The 17379-nt window shown below is 38.8% G+C and overlaps 1 protein-coding gene across 5 annotated transcripts in view; it reads left to right on the forward strand.

Moving 5' to 3' along the window:
• The first annotated feature begins 4064 nt into the window (after positions 1-4064).
• PIAS2 (protein inhibitor of activated STAT 2) overlaps positions 4065-17379 on the forward strand; it is a 98797-nt gene continuing 85482 nt past the window's right edge. For 4 of the 5 annotated variants that reach the window (XM_029220845.1, XM_029220825.1, XM_029220833.1 and 1 more), the window contains exon 1: positions 4078-4264. In XM_029220845.1, the coding sequence (XP_029076678.1) occupies positions 4241-4264 (24 nt within the window). In that variant the 5' untranslated portion in view covers positions 4078-4240. Of the gene's footprint in view, positions 4265-17379 lie in introns of all 5 variants that reach the window. The other variant, XM_029220839.1, reaches the window with a different exon arrangement.

Consider the following 17379-nt stretch of genomic DNA (forward strand, 5'->3'; position numbering starts at 1 on the left):
TGTTTTAGTACCCCAGCCTGATTAAGACACAACCTAACTGTCCATGGACAGATAAATGGATAAACAAAATACGGTGTATACATACAATGGAATATTATTCAGCCTTAAAAAGGAAGAAAATTTTTTGTCATATGTTACATCATGGATGAACTTTGAAGACATCATGCTAAGGGAAATAAGCCAGTCACAAAAAGACACATACTGTATAATTCCATTTATATCAGGTACCTAGAGTAAAGTCATGAAGAAAGCAGAATGGTGATTGCCAGGGTCCAGGGGGAAGAAAAGAATAGGGAGTTATTGTTTAATGAGTATGGAGTTTCAGTTTTGCAAGATGAAAAGAATTCAGGTGATGGATGGTGGTGATGGCTGTACAGTAACGTGACTATACTTAATGGCACTGTATCGTACACTTAAAAGTGGTTAAGTTGGTAAACTTTATATTGTGTATATTTTATCACAATTTTTAAAATTGTTGAGGCTTATTCTATTATGCTCAATTTTGGTAAATATTCCATATGTACTTAAAATAATGCATTTTCTGCACATTATTTGTAATCACTGGGTCAAATTTGTTAATTATGCTGTTCCAAAAATCTATATCTTTAATGATTTTCTGTTTGCTTTTTGTATCAATTACTGAGATAGGTATAGTAAAATGCTTCACTATACTTGTGGATTTTCTCACTGTAGTTCTGTAAGCTACATTAAGTGCATGTCATTAGGTGCATACAGATTTAAAATTGCTATATTTTACTGGTGAACTTAACTCACTCAGAGAAGTCCCAACTATGGTATCCCCATCAGGTCTATAAATGTAGACCATTTATAGTTCCTCCCGGTCCAGAGGCAATTTACTAATCAGAGGTCATTTTTATCATAAACCTCTATCATGTTTCCAGGTGAACAGAGCGAGAAAATTAACTGAAGGTTAAGTTCTTACGTAGAAAGGAAAAGGTTTTGTTAACCCTTTACCTATAGTGATTTTTTTTATCAGTCTGAAAAATCTCAGACTTTATCTCGTCACATATTGCTACTGCCTCATTTTGGTTTTTTGTTCTTTGAGGACTCCAATTAAACATTTGTTAGACTTTTCCGGCATTATCTTCTGTCTCAAATCTATGTCTCTAATATTTTCTTACACATTTTCCATCTTTTTGTTTCCCTGAGCTTCATTCTAAATAGTCTTCTAACATGTTCTTGTTATTCTCTCTTAAACCATGTGTAATATACATATATACCTATAAACTTATCCATTGAGTTCTTAAACATCTCAATTCTAGAGTTTCTATTAGATTATTTTTTCAAGGTTTGTTTATTTACTTATTTGTGTAAGCTCGCTTTTATTGCAGTCTTTTTCTGATTTTTGATTATGTTTGGTCATTTAATTTGTAAAATTTTATGTAGGTTAATTTGAGGTTTGGGCTAATGATATCTTCATCTGGAGAGAATTTTTGTTTGATTCTGCCCAGTGTCTGTGGAGTACCACTCTAGGATCTGTTTATTCAGTATTCAAGGAGTGAGATTTCCTGATTGCTATAAAACCTGAACGCAATTTGTGGAAGTGCTGATTTATTTCTGGTTTATCTTTACCCTACGGGATCCTGTATTAAATATGGGGGGTGTTTATTGGACTTTGCTTCTTCTGTGGCACTAGATTTAGATTTATGTCTCTCTTGCCCAGCAATCCTGCAAAAGTCATAGCTCAGTTTATAGATTTTACTTTTGGATTGTCAAATGTCTCAGGATAAATGTTCAGTTTAGCTGCCTAGAACACTGCCTTCTAAGATTTTGACTGGTTAACTCCTTACATTTGGCACTTGCTTCTGATTTTCTAAATCCAGATTTTTTGGTTGTTCTTAGTTGCTGAGTTGTATCAAATTACCAATTTCTTTAACATATATGCTAGCGTGAAACCATCCTTGCATTACTGGCATAAAATCTGCTTATAAGTTAGATAGGAAAATTAATTTTTGTTTGGTTTTGGCATTGAGGCTATAATAGCATTTTAACATGTTTCCCTCATTTTAAAATTCTCTCTACAGTATTAGAAATCAGATCATTGGTTATTTCTGGTGGGAGGTTTGACTGGGAAGGGGCAGGAGGGAATTTTCTGGAGTGATGAAAATGTTCTGTATCTTGATAAGCATTTTTCAAAACTAATTGAAGAGTTTACTTAAGATAGGAGGATTTACCTATATGTTATTTATGCCTTAATAAAAATTGTTCAAATACTAATAACTGTTGAATCTAGTTGGAATGTATACAGATATTCATTGTTATGCTTTCAACTTCTGTTTGTGTTTAAAAATTCCAGACTAAAAAATTGGGAATATAAAAGATAAATTCATTGTTCATTTTCTTTGATACTGTATAGTTTCAGTAAAGGTTAAGGTAAAGTGTAAAGGAGCAAAGAAATGTGATTAAAATAGATGTGTTCTTGGCAAAAGAAGAAAGGTGGCTTGAAACTATCTAGGAGACTTGAACACGGATATAGGGAAAGAGGAAGAAATCAGTGGAAAGGAAAAGAGAGATGTTGAGATCAAGAGGATTGATGGGTTCAGAGACAGGCAGAGAAAGGATTAACAGGACAGGTGCTTAGAAACTAAACTCAGTATTTCATGCATGGTGCTTCTTATGGGTTGTAAGCTCCTTGGTGGAAGGGCTGTACTGTATTCTATTCATCTTTATTCCCCTGAAGATCCTAGCTCACATTGGCCTTCACTTAACGTCTGTTGAACAATGTTAAACTCTACTGAGGTGGAAATCAAGGTCTAAGGAGAATAAGCCAAGATCAAGAAAAAGCCAAGCTAAAAGTTAATGGTGGAAAGCCAGAATTAGAACCTACTCTAGATACTGTTCATTCTTTTACTCATTAAACCAATGAGAGGCCCACAGTTTTCCAAGCATTTGTCAGTCATTATAGTCTAGCGGGTTTAAAAACACTTTTAAGAAAAAAAGTTAAACGATAATTATTTATATAATAATCACACAAAGACCTACGTAATTACCATGGAAAAATATCAGGAAGGAAATATTCGGATCCTATGAGCAGTCGGAGAGGGATCTGAATTAAAATGGGGGCATGTGGGTTTAGGGAAGGTCTTTCTGAGGAAGTGATACTTAAACTGAGAGGTGAAGGATGAACAGGAATAGGCGAAGAGGTGTAGTGGTAAACTATTCTTGGCCCAGGGATCAACATTAGGTGTCTTAAATGGATTCCATCCACCTCTTCAAGGAAATTTGAACCCTGGATTTGGTCCAGCGAATTTTTTGACCAGCTTAACTCAGCATCTTCTCATCCTTTGCCAGCAAGTCAGGAGTGCCGTGAAACTTCCTTCCATCTTCTCTTCCTCTGACATTTCATTTTTCCCAGCTATCTTATTTCCCTGACCCCTCGACTTTCTATCAGGGCCCTTCTGGGCGCTCTCCTATTTCACTTCCCCAACTTCCCTCCCCCAACCCTTTCAACTCTGCAGTCCTTGACATTCAGTCGCCCTTCAAAGTCAGAAAGAACCAGCCAGGTTAGTACTGAGGATATTATCGACCCAAAAATGTCTCACCAACCTTGCCCCATTAGACCAGAACAATAGCTTATCCAACACCCATATTTAGGTTGTTCCGGCACAACTACTCCGGGGGATGCCTTTATTTGTGGGTGCTCCCTCCGTCCACAGCCACCGTGGGGAAGGGCACTGTAAATATTCCCGTCACGAGTCCCGGCCATCTCTTCTTCCTCTCCGTCCCTCCCACAGCCCAGGCCCTCCTCCAGTCCCGCGGGTAACACTGCAGTCGCGAGGGCGCTTCAGGGACTGGGGCTGGGCCTCCGCGCCGGGGAGAGGAGGCACCCGCGGGCTGAGGGCTGCACGGCGACAAGGCCGAGCGCCGGAAGGCGTGCGGGAGGTGGGCAGGCAGCGGGAGGGGGCGGGGACTCAGGCGAGGCCAGAGCCGCAGGCCTGGGGGGCTGGCGGAAGACGCGGGCGGAAAGCGGCTGGCCGAGAGGGCGGGGCGCCTGGAGGGCGGGGCCGCGCTCGCCGGGGGCGGAGCTCCGGCGGCGGTCACGTGACGGGCCCGGAGGCAGCGGCGGCGGCGGCGGCGGCGGCCGCGGCGTCTTTAGTGGCTCCCAGTGCAGGATGGTGCTGGAGGCGGCGGCGGCGGCCGTGGTGGCGGCGGTGTCGTTGGCGGCAGCGGGAGGGGGTGCTGTGGCGGCAGCGGCGGCGGCGCCCGCGGGTGGTATAAAATGGCGGATTTCGAGGAGTTGAGGGTAAGCGGGGGCGTGGGAGTGGAGAGCGGAGGCCGCGGGGGAGGGGAGGGGAGGGGAGGCGAGGCGGGGAAGCCGCAGCGTCGCCGGCCGCCACCTTCTTGTTTCGCGGGGACCGGTTGGCGGAGCCCCGAGCCCCGGCCCGCGTCCCAACGGGCGCCCGGGCGGGCGGGGGAGGGGAGCGAGGCGGCGGAGGAAGCCCGTGCTACCCGGTGGTGGCGGGCCTGGGGACCAGGTGAGCCGGTCGGTGGGTCCGCACACCTGGCGCGGGGCGCCGGGGCCGCTCTCGGGAGGGGCTCGTGGGGACCCAACTTCCCCGTTTATTTTAAGAGGTGAGGTGGGAAAAAGGATTTGCTTTTCCACCTTCGCGAGGGGTGTACGTGTCTGGCGATTCCTAAGTCTACGGGCTACTCACTTGGTGGGAAGCTGTCTTCTGAAACGTGAAGTTGCTTTTAGGAATTCTCTCTCTTCTGTGGGTGATGCTAGCTCTTAGTCAGATCTGTCTCGAGAAAGGCCCCTTCCTCCCACCAGTGCTTCCTCAACATCTTGGGGAGAAGCGTGGTCTTTTGGGAACCCTGCCTTCAATGATCGGCCTTAAACCTTGCTATTTTCTTAGTGCCATGGTAAGAACTCCGCAAAGTCCGTGTTGTCATGAGGTTTGTGAACTCGTTTTGCACTTGAAAATTTTTTCTCCCTAGCCTTTCGAACAAGGTCACAACTTTATTGTTGTTTACCTTTGTATAGGAGAGGTTTGAAATGCGCTGTGTTGGGGTTAGACGGAAAAGATATTTTTCCCGTGGGTGATAACCTTCAAAGCCCTCAACTGAGACATAATTGTGATAAACGAGCCAGATTTTTTTATGGATCGCTGAATTACTGGCGGCATAAATGGGATACTTAAGATCGGAAACCCTGATTTTAAAAAAAAAGTCTTTCAAAAAAGGGATGAAGAGGAGCTTGAAATTAAGTTAACTGCAATCACTTTGCACAACCATGGATGTGTTGTTAGCATTACTGTTTCCGAATAAGAAGGAAAAGAAATCTGGTAAAAGATTCAGTTTGTGTGTTTATTATTGTTTTTTGGAGAGGGATGGGATGCGGGGGAAGCATGTTGTCTGGTTACCTGGCTGGTTTGGTGAACATCAGCAAAAGAACGTATTCATGGTTCTGATCTAAAGGTAAATTGCTTCAGTTCGAATAATGCCTGCCATTTTCTCTCTTGCTGTTTCAAAAATTATTTAATTCCCGGTAAAGAGAAAAGTATATTCATGCATTTTATGCCCTATGCTAGTTTACACAGAGAACCGTGATAGTAGGTAAAGGGTGTTCATATTGATAAGTGTAAGGGTGTTAGTGTCAGAGCCTCAGCTGTAGGGGTTATAACACCTGTAGAGCTTTCGAAACAACCAGGCCTGAGCCTCACCTGTGTAAATTCATGCATTAGGTTTAGGATGGGTTGAGAATACTGAAGTTTGTAGTTATTTATATCTGCAGTATTGTCTTGGGTTTTGTGTAGTAACGGATTATATAACTTTATCTCTTCAAAGATTTTTTTGTTGTTGATGAAGTTTTCCAGGGCTTGTGTTAGACTTTTCTGTCGTTTGTCAAAGCTTAATAAAAAGTGAAGAATTTATTTATTGGTATAGGGCAGAAAGGGCAGTCAGTGCTTAGGTTGGAGTGGAATCAGGAACTGGAAAGTGTTTGGAAACCAAGATTTTCTCTTTCTTTGTCTCCCCTTCTTACCCCTTCCCTCCCCACTCCCTCCATCCTCTGTCTCCATCCCATACCCCTCTCTCTTCCCTCCCATTTTGTTTTGTGGGTCAGCTTCATCATCTTCTTCTGTAAATCAGCTGTCTTTTCTTCTCCCTGCACTTGCTGGAAGATGGCTCCTCTGCCATAGTTCACGTTAGGAGACTTAACTGGGGAGAGTTTTCAGAGGAGGGAAGGGTATGGGCTGTGCAAATGCTGAAAGAGTTATCCACCCCAGTTTTGGCCTTACCTGCTCAGTAGCATCCTCTACACTTAAAGATGTGCTGTAGCTCTCCCCACTCCCCATTGCAAATCGTGACGATGATGATGATGGCAGATATCCATTATAAGAAAGTGCTTATTATATGCCCGGCCCTGGTTTAAGCACTTTACATACATACTTATTTAGTTCTCACAACAATTCTGTGAAAAATTGAGGCACAGAGAGGTTGAATAACCTGACCTAGATCACACAGCTCATTACTGGAAGACCTGGGATTTTTAACCTCGGAGGTCTAGCTTTAGAGTGAATGCTCCTTAGAGTCTAAGCTCTACTGCTCTGTTCAGTTTCCTTTGGGTCCACGTGGTGCTCCTGGCTACCATCCTGCACTTTATGAACTAAATTGAATGATAAACAATACCCTGCTTATATGATATATAATATTGTAGGGGAAACTGGACAACTGAAGAAAAATCTAATTAGAAAGGAGGAAAAGGGGAAGAAACATCGAGGGTTTTCTAAATGGTCTCTGCTACAGAATATATTCTGAAGTAACTTGAAGGACCAGGAAAAATCACGGGCATTGGTTTGTTGGCTAACTTCTCGGCCGTAGAAGAAATGGCCAGCCGACCTGAATGCCAGGTTTGGCTGCTGATAATGCCGCTGAGAGGATTTCCTTTATCTTTGTCCGTTATCATTCAGGGCCACTTCCCAGGAGCCCGTATAACCAGAGCAGGTCACTGCTGGCTAGCGCTGGCGTCTCCTGTACTGGAGGTCTGGAATTTTGGGAAAGGTCATCTTCACTGTGCTTCAGTGACTCCTGTGCCTTTGCTTTGCTCGGGGGAGGGGAGTTATTTGACGAGGCAACTCCTGACAGAGGAGTTGCCTGACAGTTTCAGTGTTTTGAGACTTCCCTGTGGGCCAGTACCAGAGATCTTGTCCAGTCACAGCAGAATATGGCATCCCTACACTTCGCTGCTTTCAGTTCAAGTGACCAGTAGAATACCAGCACACCTCTGTTCATTTCTTCTGGGAGAGAGGATCGGTGAGGGTCCACTTCTGTCCTGATTATCTATAGCCAGGAGGTTAGAGTCACATCATACAAACCTGACTCACAAGATCATCCTGATGGGTTGAGGGAAAGGAAGGGGTAAGTTCTCTGTGCAGGGCAATTGTGGGCTGTATAGTCAAAGATGATTATAATAGTGCGTCAGGTATTAGAAGCTTTCAAGGTGCTAGAGAAGAAATTACTCAGTTCAGTGGTGGCTTGTTGAAAACATTTATGTTGTTAGGAGTTTGTGAATTAACTAATTATTGAATTAACCTGGGACAAGCTCATGCAATCTGGTGGCCTAGGCCTCTGTCACTGTTGCCCTGCTTTCTTCCTCCAAAATATTCTCTAGCAGTGCCAAGCACAGTGGTGGAAGAGAGGTAGAGTAGTTGGAGTCTGAAGTCCCTCACCTCTTCTTCAACCAGAGCAGCTTTTCTACCCTTGACTCCTCCAGTTGCATAATTTCAATACTCCTCCTGGTGCAGTCCTTAAAAAGGTCCCTGCTACAATTTAACCTGGTTAATCCACTCTTCCTTCTTCTCTCCAGTGTGGGAGTGGAGGGGGGATCTACTGTACTAACTTTTTTTTTTAAGGCTCTCTCTCCTGTACTCCTCACCCTATTTCTCTTGTGCGTTGAGAGTTTATTATCTCTGTGCGTGTCAGAGAATGAGAGTCAATGTGTGTGCAGGAATCTAGTGGAAGAGCCAGTGATAGTAACTTTCTTAATAGATACTGGTAAGCCAGACACGGAAGATCTAATAAGAGGGTTAAATAATTCTAAAACAGAAGATTTTCTGCCCAGAAGGCTTGAGGGTTTGGTTCCTTACTTGCCATCCTGGTACCTTCGGGTGCTGTTGGGACACACAGGGAGAATGGGAAGTTAATGGGGAAGGGGAGTGTTGAGGTTAGAGGTCCTCATCCCTCCAAGCTGCCAACTATTGGGCAAAGAAATAGACTAATACATATGATAGATGTTAACAGAATTCACCATGTAATTCAAAGCTGTTACTAGTGGATACAACTAAATTTCCAGGAGGACATCATTTAAAATCATGTCTATGAAAGCACATTCAAAACCAAATATTTAATTTAAAATGAAATAGATAATTTTGTATAGTCAGTAAACCAAGATATTCTTAGCTGTGGTAGACATTTTTGTGTTTGTTTGCTCCTTAGGTCTGCACCCTCCCTCTGGTAAACGTGAATATCTTTTCTGATAAAGGTGGCATTTTTCTAACAAATTCTCCAAATGTTTCTCTTTTCTCAGCATTTTTGCCTTTGTTTTTCTGGATTGGATCTTAGCTAGTCTATTAAAAAATTTTTTTTTTTGAGATATAATTCTCATACCATAAAATTCAGCTTTTTAAAGTGTGCAATTCAGTGGTTTTGGTCTATTCACAGAGTTATACAACCATCACCACTATTGAATTTCAGAACATTTTCATCACCCCAAAAGAAACCCGTGCTCATTAGCAGTCACTCCCTATGCCCTCTTTCCCCCAGCTCTCAGCATCTGCCACTTTGTCTCTATGGATTTGCCTATTCTGGACATTTCATAGAAATAAAATCTTACATGTGGCCTTTTGTGTCTGGTTTCTCTCATTTAACATAATCTTTTCAGGTTCATTCTTGTAGATGTATCAGTACTTCATTCTTTTTTATGGCCGAATAATATTCCATTGTATGGAATATACCACATTTTGTTTATCCATTTATGAATTTATGTACATTTGGGTGATTTCCACTTTTTGACTGGTGTGAACATTTATCTACAAGTGTATAAGTATTGTGTGGACATATGTTTTCGATTGTCTTGGATATATAACTAGGAGTGGAATTGCTGGGTCATGTGCTAACTCTGTTTAAGTCTTTGAGGAACTGCCCAACTCTTTTCCAACTGCTACACCATTTTTCATTCCCACCAGTAGTGTATAAGGGTTCTGCTTTCTCCACATCCTTGTCCACGTGGGTGTGAAGTGGTATCTCACTGCGGTTTTGGTGTGCATTTTCCTGATGACTAACGATGTTGGGCATCTTTTCATGTGCTTATTGGCCATTTGTATATCTTCTTTGGAGAAATATCTATTCAGACCTTTTGCCCATTTTTTTAATTGGGTTGTTTGCTTTTTTATTACTGTTTATGTTCTTTATATATTCCAGTTACAAGTTCTTAGATATATGGTTTCAAATATTTTCTTCCTTTTTATGGACTATCTTTTCACTTTTTTGATCGTGTACTTTGAAGCACAAATGTTTTAAATTTTATCTGTTTTTTCTTTTGTTGCTTATGCCTTTGATGTCAAATCTAAGAAACCATCGCCTTATCCAGTGTCAGAGATTTGTGTTTTCATCTAAGAGCTTATATTTATAGTTTTAACTTTTATATTTAGATTGTTTATCCATTTTGAGGTAATTTTTGTTTATGGTGTGAAGTAGAGATACAGCTTCCTTTGCATGTGGATATCCAGTTTTCACAGAACTATTTGTTGAAAAGACAGTTCTTTCCCCATTGAGTTGTCTTGACAGCTAGTCTGTTTTTATTCAGGAATCTGAATTTAAGAAATTCACAGTTGAATTGAAGTTGAAGTAAAAGTGATGTGGAATCAATTGGTATCATAGTCCAAACTATCCTCTGACTTCATTTTGAACCCACTAGTAACATGGTCATTTCCCTAGACTTTTTGGAAAAAATGGTGTGAAACGAATAAGATTTTTTTTTGGTGACTTTGCAGAGAACAATATAAACTTAACATAGACATTCGGAGTTCTCCATTTGGTTATTCATACAAGTCAGTAAAAAAGCAGATCTAGATTATGCCACAGAAGGTATGTTTTTTTGTTTGTTCTTTGGGTTTTTTTTGATATTAGCATTGGAGATGCATGGCTTTCAACTGTATGACCTTAGATAAATTATTTGACCTTTTTCCCCCAATCTGGGAATGGCTTTAATAATATATTTAAAATTTCTGATTCTTTTCTTCATCTTTTTCTTTCTTTCATTCTTTTTTTCTTTGAATGAAAATGCAGAAAAATCCAGAAAGAAAAGTAAAAGTTCTTTCTTAAATCTTTATATAACTGCCTTTAGTGGGGACTTTTTCCCTTAGTTTTTCTTTTTTTTTTTTTTAGGTTAATTCCAAAACTCAAAAATAAAGCATGTCTTTCTATATATTGATTTTTCTTTCAACTCTATAAACAGTATCTGTTGCTTGACTCTCTAGTAGATAAGAAATTTAGGTCATTTCATTTTCCACCTGCCCTAGCACTTTGATTTCTACCAGTTACATTTTTGTTCCTAATTCTGCTGTTGATTATTTTAATCTTTTTGTAACAGTTAAATTTCTCTTTCTTGACCTATCAGTTTTAGACACTATCTCTTTAGTTCCCAGTCTTAAAGAGGATTTAACACCCATCTTTTTCCCTTTGCTTCTCCCAGCCTCCACCTTTCTTCCCCATTCTAGCCTTAATTTTCTATTGATACTACGTTGTCAAGATTTATAGCATTTATATTGTGGTTTATAGCTCTTCTAAACTTCTCTGTGCTTCTACAGGAATATTCTAGAGATTGAATACTAATAACCAGCCTTTGTAATATGTGTGCTGATATAAGTATTAGTTACTATAGAGCCAAGTAGTGTGGAGCTGTTGAGGAACTTCTGTGTTGTTAAACCTCGGCTCCTTAAAGGAGAAGTATAATAAAGCCCTGCATGATTGTGGAGAGCTCATGGAAATCACTTTTAAACTTTAATATTATTGGGTTCACCAAAAGGTTCTTTCCTTTTTTTCCATAAGATGGAGAGTTCTGGTAGCACTTAGTTATCTTTAACTTCATTCGAAACAATTTTGTTAGCTTGTATATGACAGCTGTCTTATCAGCGTGCATTTAAAAAAAGACTTATCAAAATTGGTGAATTTTTGTGTAGCCATTTTAATATTGAAGATGGAAGAAAAAAAGCAACATTTTCGCCATATTATGCTTTATTATTTCAAGAAAGGTAAAAACGCAACTGAAACAAAAGATTTGTGCAGTGTACGTAGGAGGTGCTGTGACTGATTGAACATGTCAAAAGTGGTTTGCGAAGTTTCATGCTGGAGATTTCTCACTGGACAATGCTTCACGGTCGGGTAGACCAGTTGAAGTTGATAGAGATCAAATCGGGACATTAATAGAGAACAGTCAATATTATACCACGCGAGAGATAACCAACATACTTAAAATATCCAAATCAAGCACTGAAAATCATTTGCACCAGCTTATGTTAATCACTTGGATGTTTGTGTTCCACATAAGTTAAGCGACAAAAACCTTCTTGACCGTATTTCTGCATGCAGTTCTCCACTTAAACGTAATGAAAACGTTCCGTTTTTAAAACAAATTGTGACGGGCGATGAAAAGTGGATACTGTACAATAATGTGGAATGGAAGAGATTGTGGGGCAAGGGAGATGAACCACCACCAACCACACCGAAGGCCGGTCTTCATCCAGAGAAGGTGATGTGTATATGGTGAGATTGGAAGGGAGTCCTCTATTATGAGCTCCTTCTGGAAAACCAAATTATTAATTCCAACAAGTACTGCTCCCAGTTAGACCAACTGAAAGCAGCACTACACCAAAAGCATCCAGAATCAGTCCACAGAAAACACATAATCTTCCATCAGGATAACACAAGACCGCGTGTTTCTTTGATGACCAGGCAAAAAAACTGTTACAGCATGGCTGGGAAGTTCTGATTCATCCGCCGTATTCACCAGACATTGCACCTTCGGATTTCCATTTATTTAGGTCTTTACAAAATTCTCTTAACGGAAAAAATTTCAATTCCCTGGAAGACTGTAAAAGGCATCTGGAACAGTTCTTTGCTTAAAAAGATAAAAAGTTTTGGGAAGATGGAATTATGAAGTTGCCTGAAGAATGGCAGAAGGTAGTGGAACAAAAGGGTGAATACGTTGTTTAATAAAGTGCTTGGTGAGACTTCCCTGGTTACACAGTGGTTAAGAATCCGCCTGCCAAGGCAGGGGACATGGGTTCGAGCTCTGGTCTGGGATGATCCCACATGCCACAGAGCAGCTAAGCCCCGTGCGCCACAACTGCTGAGCCTGAGCTCTAGAGCCTGTGAGCCACAACTGCTGAGCCCTGGTGCCACATCTACTGAAGCCCGCGTGCCTAGAGCCCACGCACTGCAACTAAGAGTAGCCCCCCCCCCGCCCCCGCCACAACTGGAGGAAGCCCGCGTGTGGCAACGAAGACCCAATGCAGGCAAAAATAAATAAATAAATAAATTAATTAAAAAAATAATAAAGTGCTGGTGAAAATGAAAAATGTGTCTTTTATTTTTACTTAAAACCTGAAGGCAGCTTTTGGCAACCCAGTACAATGTGTTTTCATCTTGTAGCCATTGAACTTTTCTTGAAGATGGGCTTTCTGGAGCTCTCAACCTTTTTTTGTAATTTGGGCAGCTTGCTTTCTGGATCTTGCTATACATCTGTCATCCTGAGATTACATTGCACTCCTGGGTTAGGTGTGTTATTTGGATCTCATGTCTTTCTCTTTTTTAGACTTCTTTTTGATTTTACTGGAATGTAATCTTGAGTAGTTTTTTTTTTTTTTAAATTTTATTGAAGTATGGTTGATTTACAAGGTTGTGTTAACTTCTGCTATACAGCAAAGTGACTCAGTTACACGTATATATTCTTTTTCATGTTCTTTTCCATTCTGGTTTGTCACAGGATATTGAGTATAGTTCCCTGAGTTATGCAGTAGGACCTTGTTTATCCATCCTATATATACTAGTTGGTATCTGCTAATCCCAAACTCCCAGTCCTTTCCTCCCCCTACCCCCTCTTGAGTAGTTGTATTAGAAAGGATATGCTGGTGATAGACTTTCTAATTTCTTGAGTGTTTGAAAATGGCTTGCATTTGTTCCTGATTGAAAGTTTATAGATACAGAATTATAAATTGGCAATACAGTTTTTCCTTTTGAATGTTGAAAGCTTTGCTTTGGGAATTTAAAACACTCAATATTGCTGATAGAGATCCATTGCAAATCTGATCGTTATCTTTTGTGGTAACCTTGTTTACAGTCTTTATGGTGATCTTATCTTTGGTGTTGTGAAATGTGTCTAGTTGTGGGCCTTTTTCATTCCTTCTGGTGGAACCTTTTCGGATGTAAGGCTCTTCAGGTCTGGGGAATTATCTTCTATTTTTTTGTTAATTTTTTTCTATTTTCTCTGAGACTCTTGACAGGTGAATATCGGATTTCCAAGATTTACATTTTATTTGTTTACATTCTGGAAGGTTTCCTTGACTTAGAACTCTTCCATAGAATTTATTTTAGTAATTATATTTTTGATTTATAAGAGTTTTATCCTCTTTTTCTTTATTTCTTCCCTTCCTTTTTTTTTTAAAATAGCAACCTGTCCTTGAACTCTCTTAGGATACTAATTCCTTCAAAAAGTTCTTTTGAAAAAAAAAAAAGTTCTCTTGAGTCATTTCTCAGAATTGGTAATGGTTAATAGTGGTTTATGTATTTGGGTATATCATTGCTAATTTAAAAATTTTAAATATTTAAATTACTTAATAGGTACAAAAGGTTGTTTATAACAGGTAAGATGTAGGTAAATAAACATGCATGTGCTCACCACCCAAGTTAAGAAATAGTTCATTAGGTCAGCAGGGTGCCCTTCCCTGATCACATCCACATTACATAGATATATAAAATTATATATATATAAATCACACATTTTATATATACAAATTTTTTGTTTTTGTGTGTTTTTAAATTTTATACAAATTGAATAAAAGCTGTATGTATTTGGGGTGTTTTGGTTTATCATTGTTTTTGAGTTTCCATTGTATAAATACCAATTTATCCATTCTCATTGGAAATTTGTGTAGTTTCCTTTTTTTCCTTATCTACACTTCTGAAATCCAAAAGGCTCTGAAATGCAAAATAAAACTTTGTGAACAAACGTAATCTGCATTGATATGGTGTTATTTGTAGTCTTTATTGATCTCATTTAATGTGAATATTTAATACAGTATGTTTCACTGTAGAAACTCTAGGAGTAGCATTGCATTGCTGGGACTTAAGGATATTCACATCTTCAACAGTACTGGATAATGCCAGATTATTTTCCAAAGAGGATTGTATCAGTACTTGCTCCCTCCAGGAATACAGAGGTTTCCTTAGCTTTCTTGCTAGTACTTACTTTTATCAGGCTTTAAAAGTTTTTGCCAGTGAGTATGAAGTATCACCTTTTAGTTTTCAATTTTTTCCTTTTACTAATGAGTTTGAGCATCTTTTACTGTGCTGATTAACCTGTTCTTACCTCTTCTGGGATTCTATTCATTTCTTTTGCCCATGTTTGTACTAGGTTTTTTTAAAAAAAAATTTATTTCTTACTGATTTTGTTATACAATTGGATCTATCTATACTTTCTGGACTCTAGTCTCTTAGTGTAACCGCACCATCACATTGTTTTAATTACTGTAACTTTGTACAGCTTCTGTAAAAACAAACTTCTATTGCTCTAGGGCATACATATGTATAGAAAGAAAGTACACAGATCATGAGAGTACAGCTAAATGAATTTTCTCAATATAACCATATGCAGGTCAGGAAATAGAACATTACTGGCACCCTAGAGAGTTCCCTTGAGTCCTCTCCCAGTGACTAACCTCTTCCTTCTTAAAGATACCTACTGGCCAGACTTTAACATCTTAGACTAGTTTTGCCTATTTTTTGAACCTTATATAAACGGAACTATATTACGTGTATATTTTTTGTGTCTCACCTCTTCCTCTCAATTTTGTTTGCGAGATTCATCCTTATTGTTGTATGTAATTGTAGTTTTTTGTTCATTCCCTTCCAATAGCAAAATAATAGAGTTCTAGTTTTTCCTTGTCCTTTCTCGTCCACCCTTTTAATTTTAGACATTTTGGTGGATGTTTAGTGGTCTTAATTTGAATTCCCCTAATGAGAAATGATGTTAAGCCCCTTTTAATATACTTACTGGCCATTTGGATGTCTTTTGTGAGGTGGTTTGCCAAGTCTTTTGTCCATTTTTATATTTGGTCTTTTTCATACTGATTTGTAGGAGTTTATTATATATCCCAGATACCAGGACTTGCAGGTTATATTTTGCAAATATCTTCTGGTTTTCCCAGCCCTATAAGTCTATTCAAAGTTCTGCTGGATTTCTTAACTTATCAATTGCCCTTTTTCCATTGGCAGTTATCTCCAGGGGAAAAGAGGCATCAAATATTAGACTCCATTTTCTAGGCTTCCCTTCTTTCCACGGTCTTGGCCTCCCAGGTTCTTGCTGCCTTTTGTAGTGCTTCTTGTCTTCAAACAGATGTTTTTTATATTATGTTCAGTTTTTAAAGTTTTCATAGGGAGGGTTGGTGTGAAACCGTCTAGTCAGTCATTGAGGGACACAGAAGTAGGCCAGGTCCTCCTGCCTTGTACTTCTTCAAGGAATTTCTTGCTGGTTTGCTCCTCCATAAAATTTTAAAGTTATATAGATACACACATGCAACCTGTTGGGATTTTGATGGGAAATGCATTGAATTTGTAAACCAGTTTGAAGGGAACTACTAGCATTTTGTTAAGTTTCTTAACCATGAACATTGTAGTATCCATTTATCTAGGTCTTTTACAGTCTCTTTCAATAAAGTTTTATAATTTTCTTCAAATAAACTTTTGCAAGTATTTTGTTAGATTTATTTCTAGGTACCTTATTTTTGTATCAAATCATTAATGGTGTCTTTTAAAATTATATTTTCTACCTTGCTGGTGTATAGAAGTACAATTTGACTTCGTATAACAACCTTGCTATCCTTCTAATTGTGATAAATTGTGTATAGAATTCTTTAGGATTTTCTGTGTGGACAGATCTATCTGTGAATAATGACCTCTTTGTTTCCTCCTTTCCAATTCTTATGCTTTTTTTTTCTTTCTTTTTCTTGTCTTAATGTGCTGGCTAGGATCTCCAGTACAATGTTGAATAGAAGCGGTGATGGGGGCATCCTGATCTTGTTCCTGATTTTAAAGGGAATGCTATCAGAGTTTCACAGTTAAGTATGCTGCTTGCTGTAGGTTTATTGTAGATAATCTTTTCAGGTTAAGGGTGTTCCTTTCTATTATTAGCTTTTTAATTAAAAAGAAAAAGAATGGATGTTGAAGTTTATCAAAAGCTTTTTCTGCATCTTTTGAAAGGATCATATGTTTTTCTTCTGTGACCTGTTAACATGATGAAATACATTGATTGATTTTCTAATATTTAAACCAACCTTGTGTTCCAAGTATAAAGTCAGCCCTGGTCTGTCCCTTTTTTCCATTATTGGACTCAGTTTGAATATAGTTAATGTAGGATTTTTGTTTCTAATAATGAGTAATATTGACCTATAATTTAAAAGATATATATACTTTTTCTCTTTCTTCTGGAAGAGTTTATGTAAGATTAGAATAATTTGTTTCTTGAGTGTTTGGTAGAACTCCCTTGTAGAATTGTTACTGTTTTCTTTGTGGGACACATCTTAATCACTGATTCAATTGCTTTGGTTATATGATTGCTCATATTTTCAATTTTCAAACTGGTTTTGGTAGGTTATACTTTTATAGAAAATTCTCCATTTCATTCACGTTCTTGAATTTATGGCATTAAATCGTTAGTCTCTTATTTTGTAGTTACTGTCCTTATCTTTTTTTTTAAATGCTCCCCTTTTCTTGATGAGTTTTAAAAGCTAAAAGTGCCAATTTTAAAAAGCTTTTCAAAGAATCAAATTTTTGTCCTTTTTATGCTCTTTAATGTATCCTCCCCCTACTTAATTTCTGCTTTCTTTCTTTTATACTTACTTTGGGTTTATTTCTATTCCTTTTTTAATTTCTTAAGTTGGACACCTTGCTTATTAACTTTTAACACTTTGACAGGCTTAAATGATCATGAATTTCTATGTATTTGCTTTCCCTGCATCACACAAGGGGTGAATTCTTTAATTTATGAGTTACTTAAAAGTTTTGTTTCCAAACATATGGGTGATCCTTTAGCTAATTTGGTTATTGATTTGTAATTGTGTTGTGGTTAGGCAGCATGATCTG

The sequence above is a fragment of the Monodon monoceros genome, unplaced genomic scaffold (assembly GCF_005190385.1).
Source record: "Monodon monoceros isolate NGI ecotype Baffin Bay Population unplaced genomic scaffold, NGI_Narwhal_1 Super_Scaffold_1, whole genome shotgun sequence".
Lineage (NCBI taxonomy): Eukaryota > Metazoa > Chordata > Mammalia > Artiodactyla > Monodontidae > Monodon > Monodon monoceros.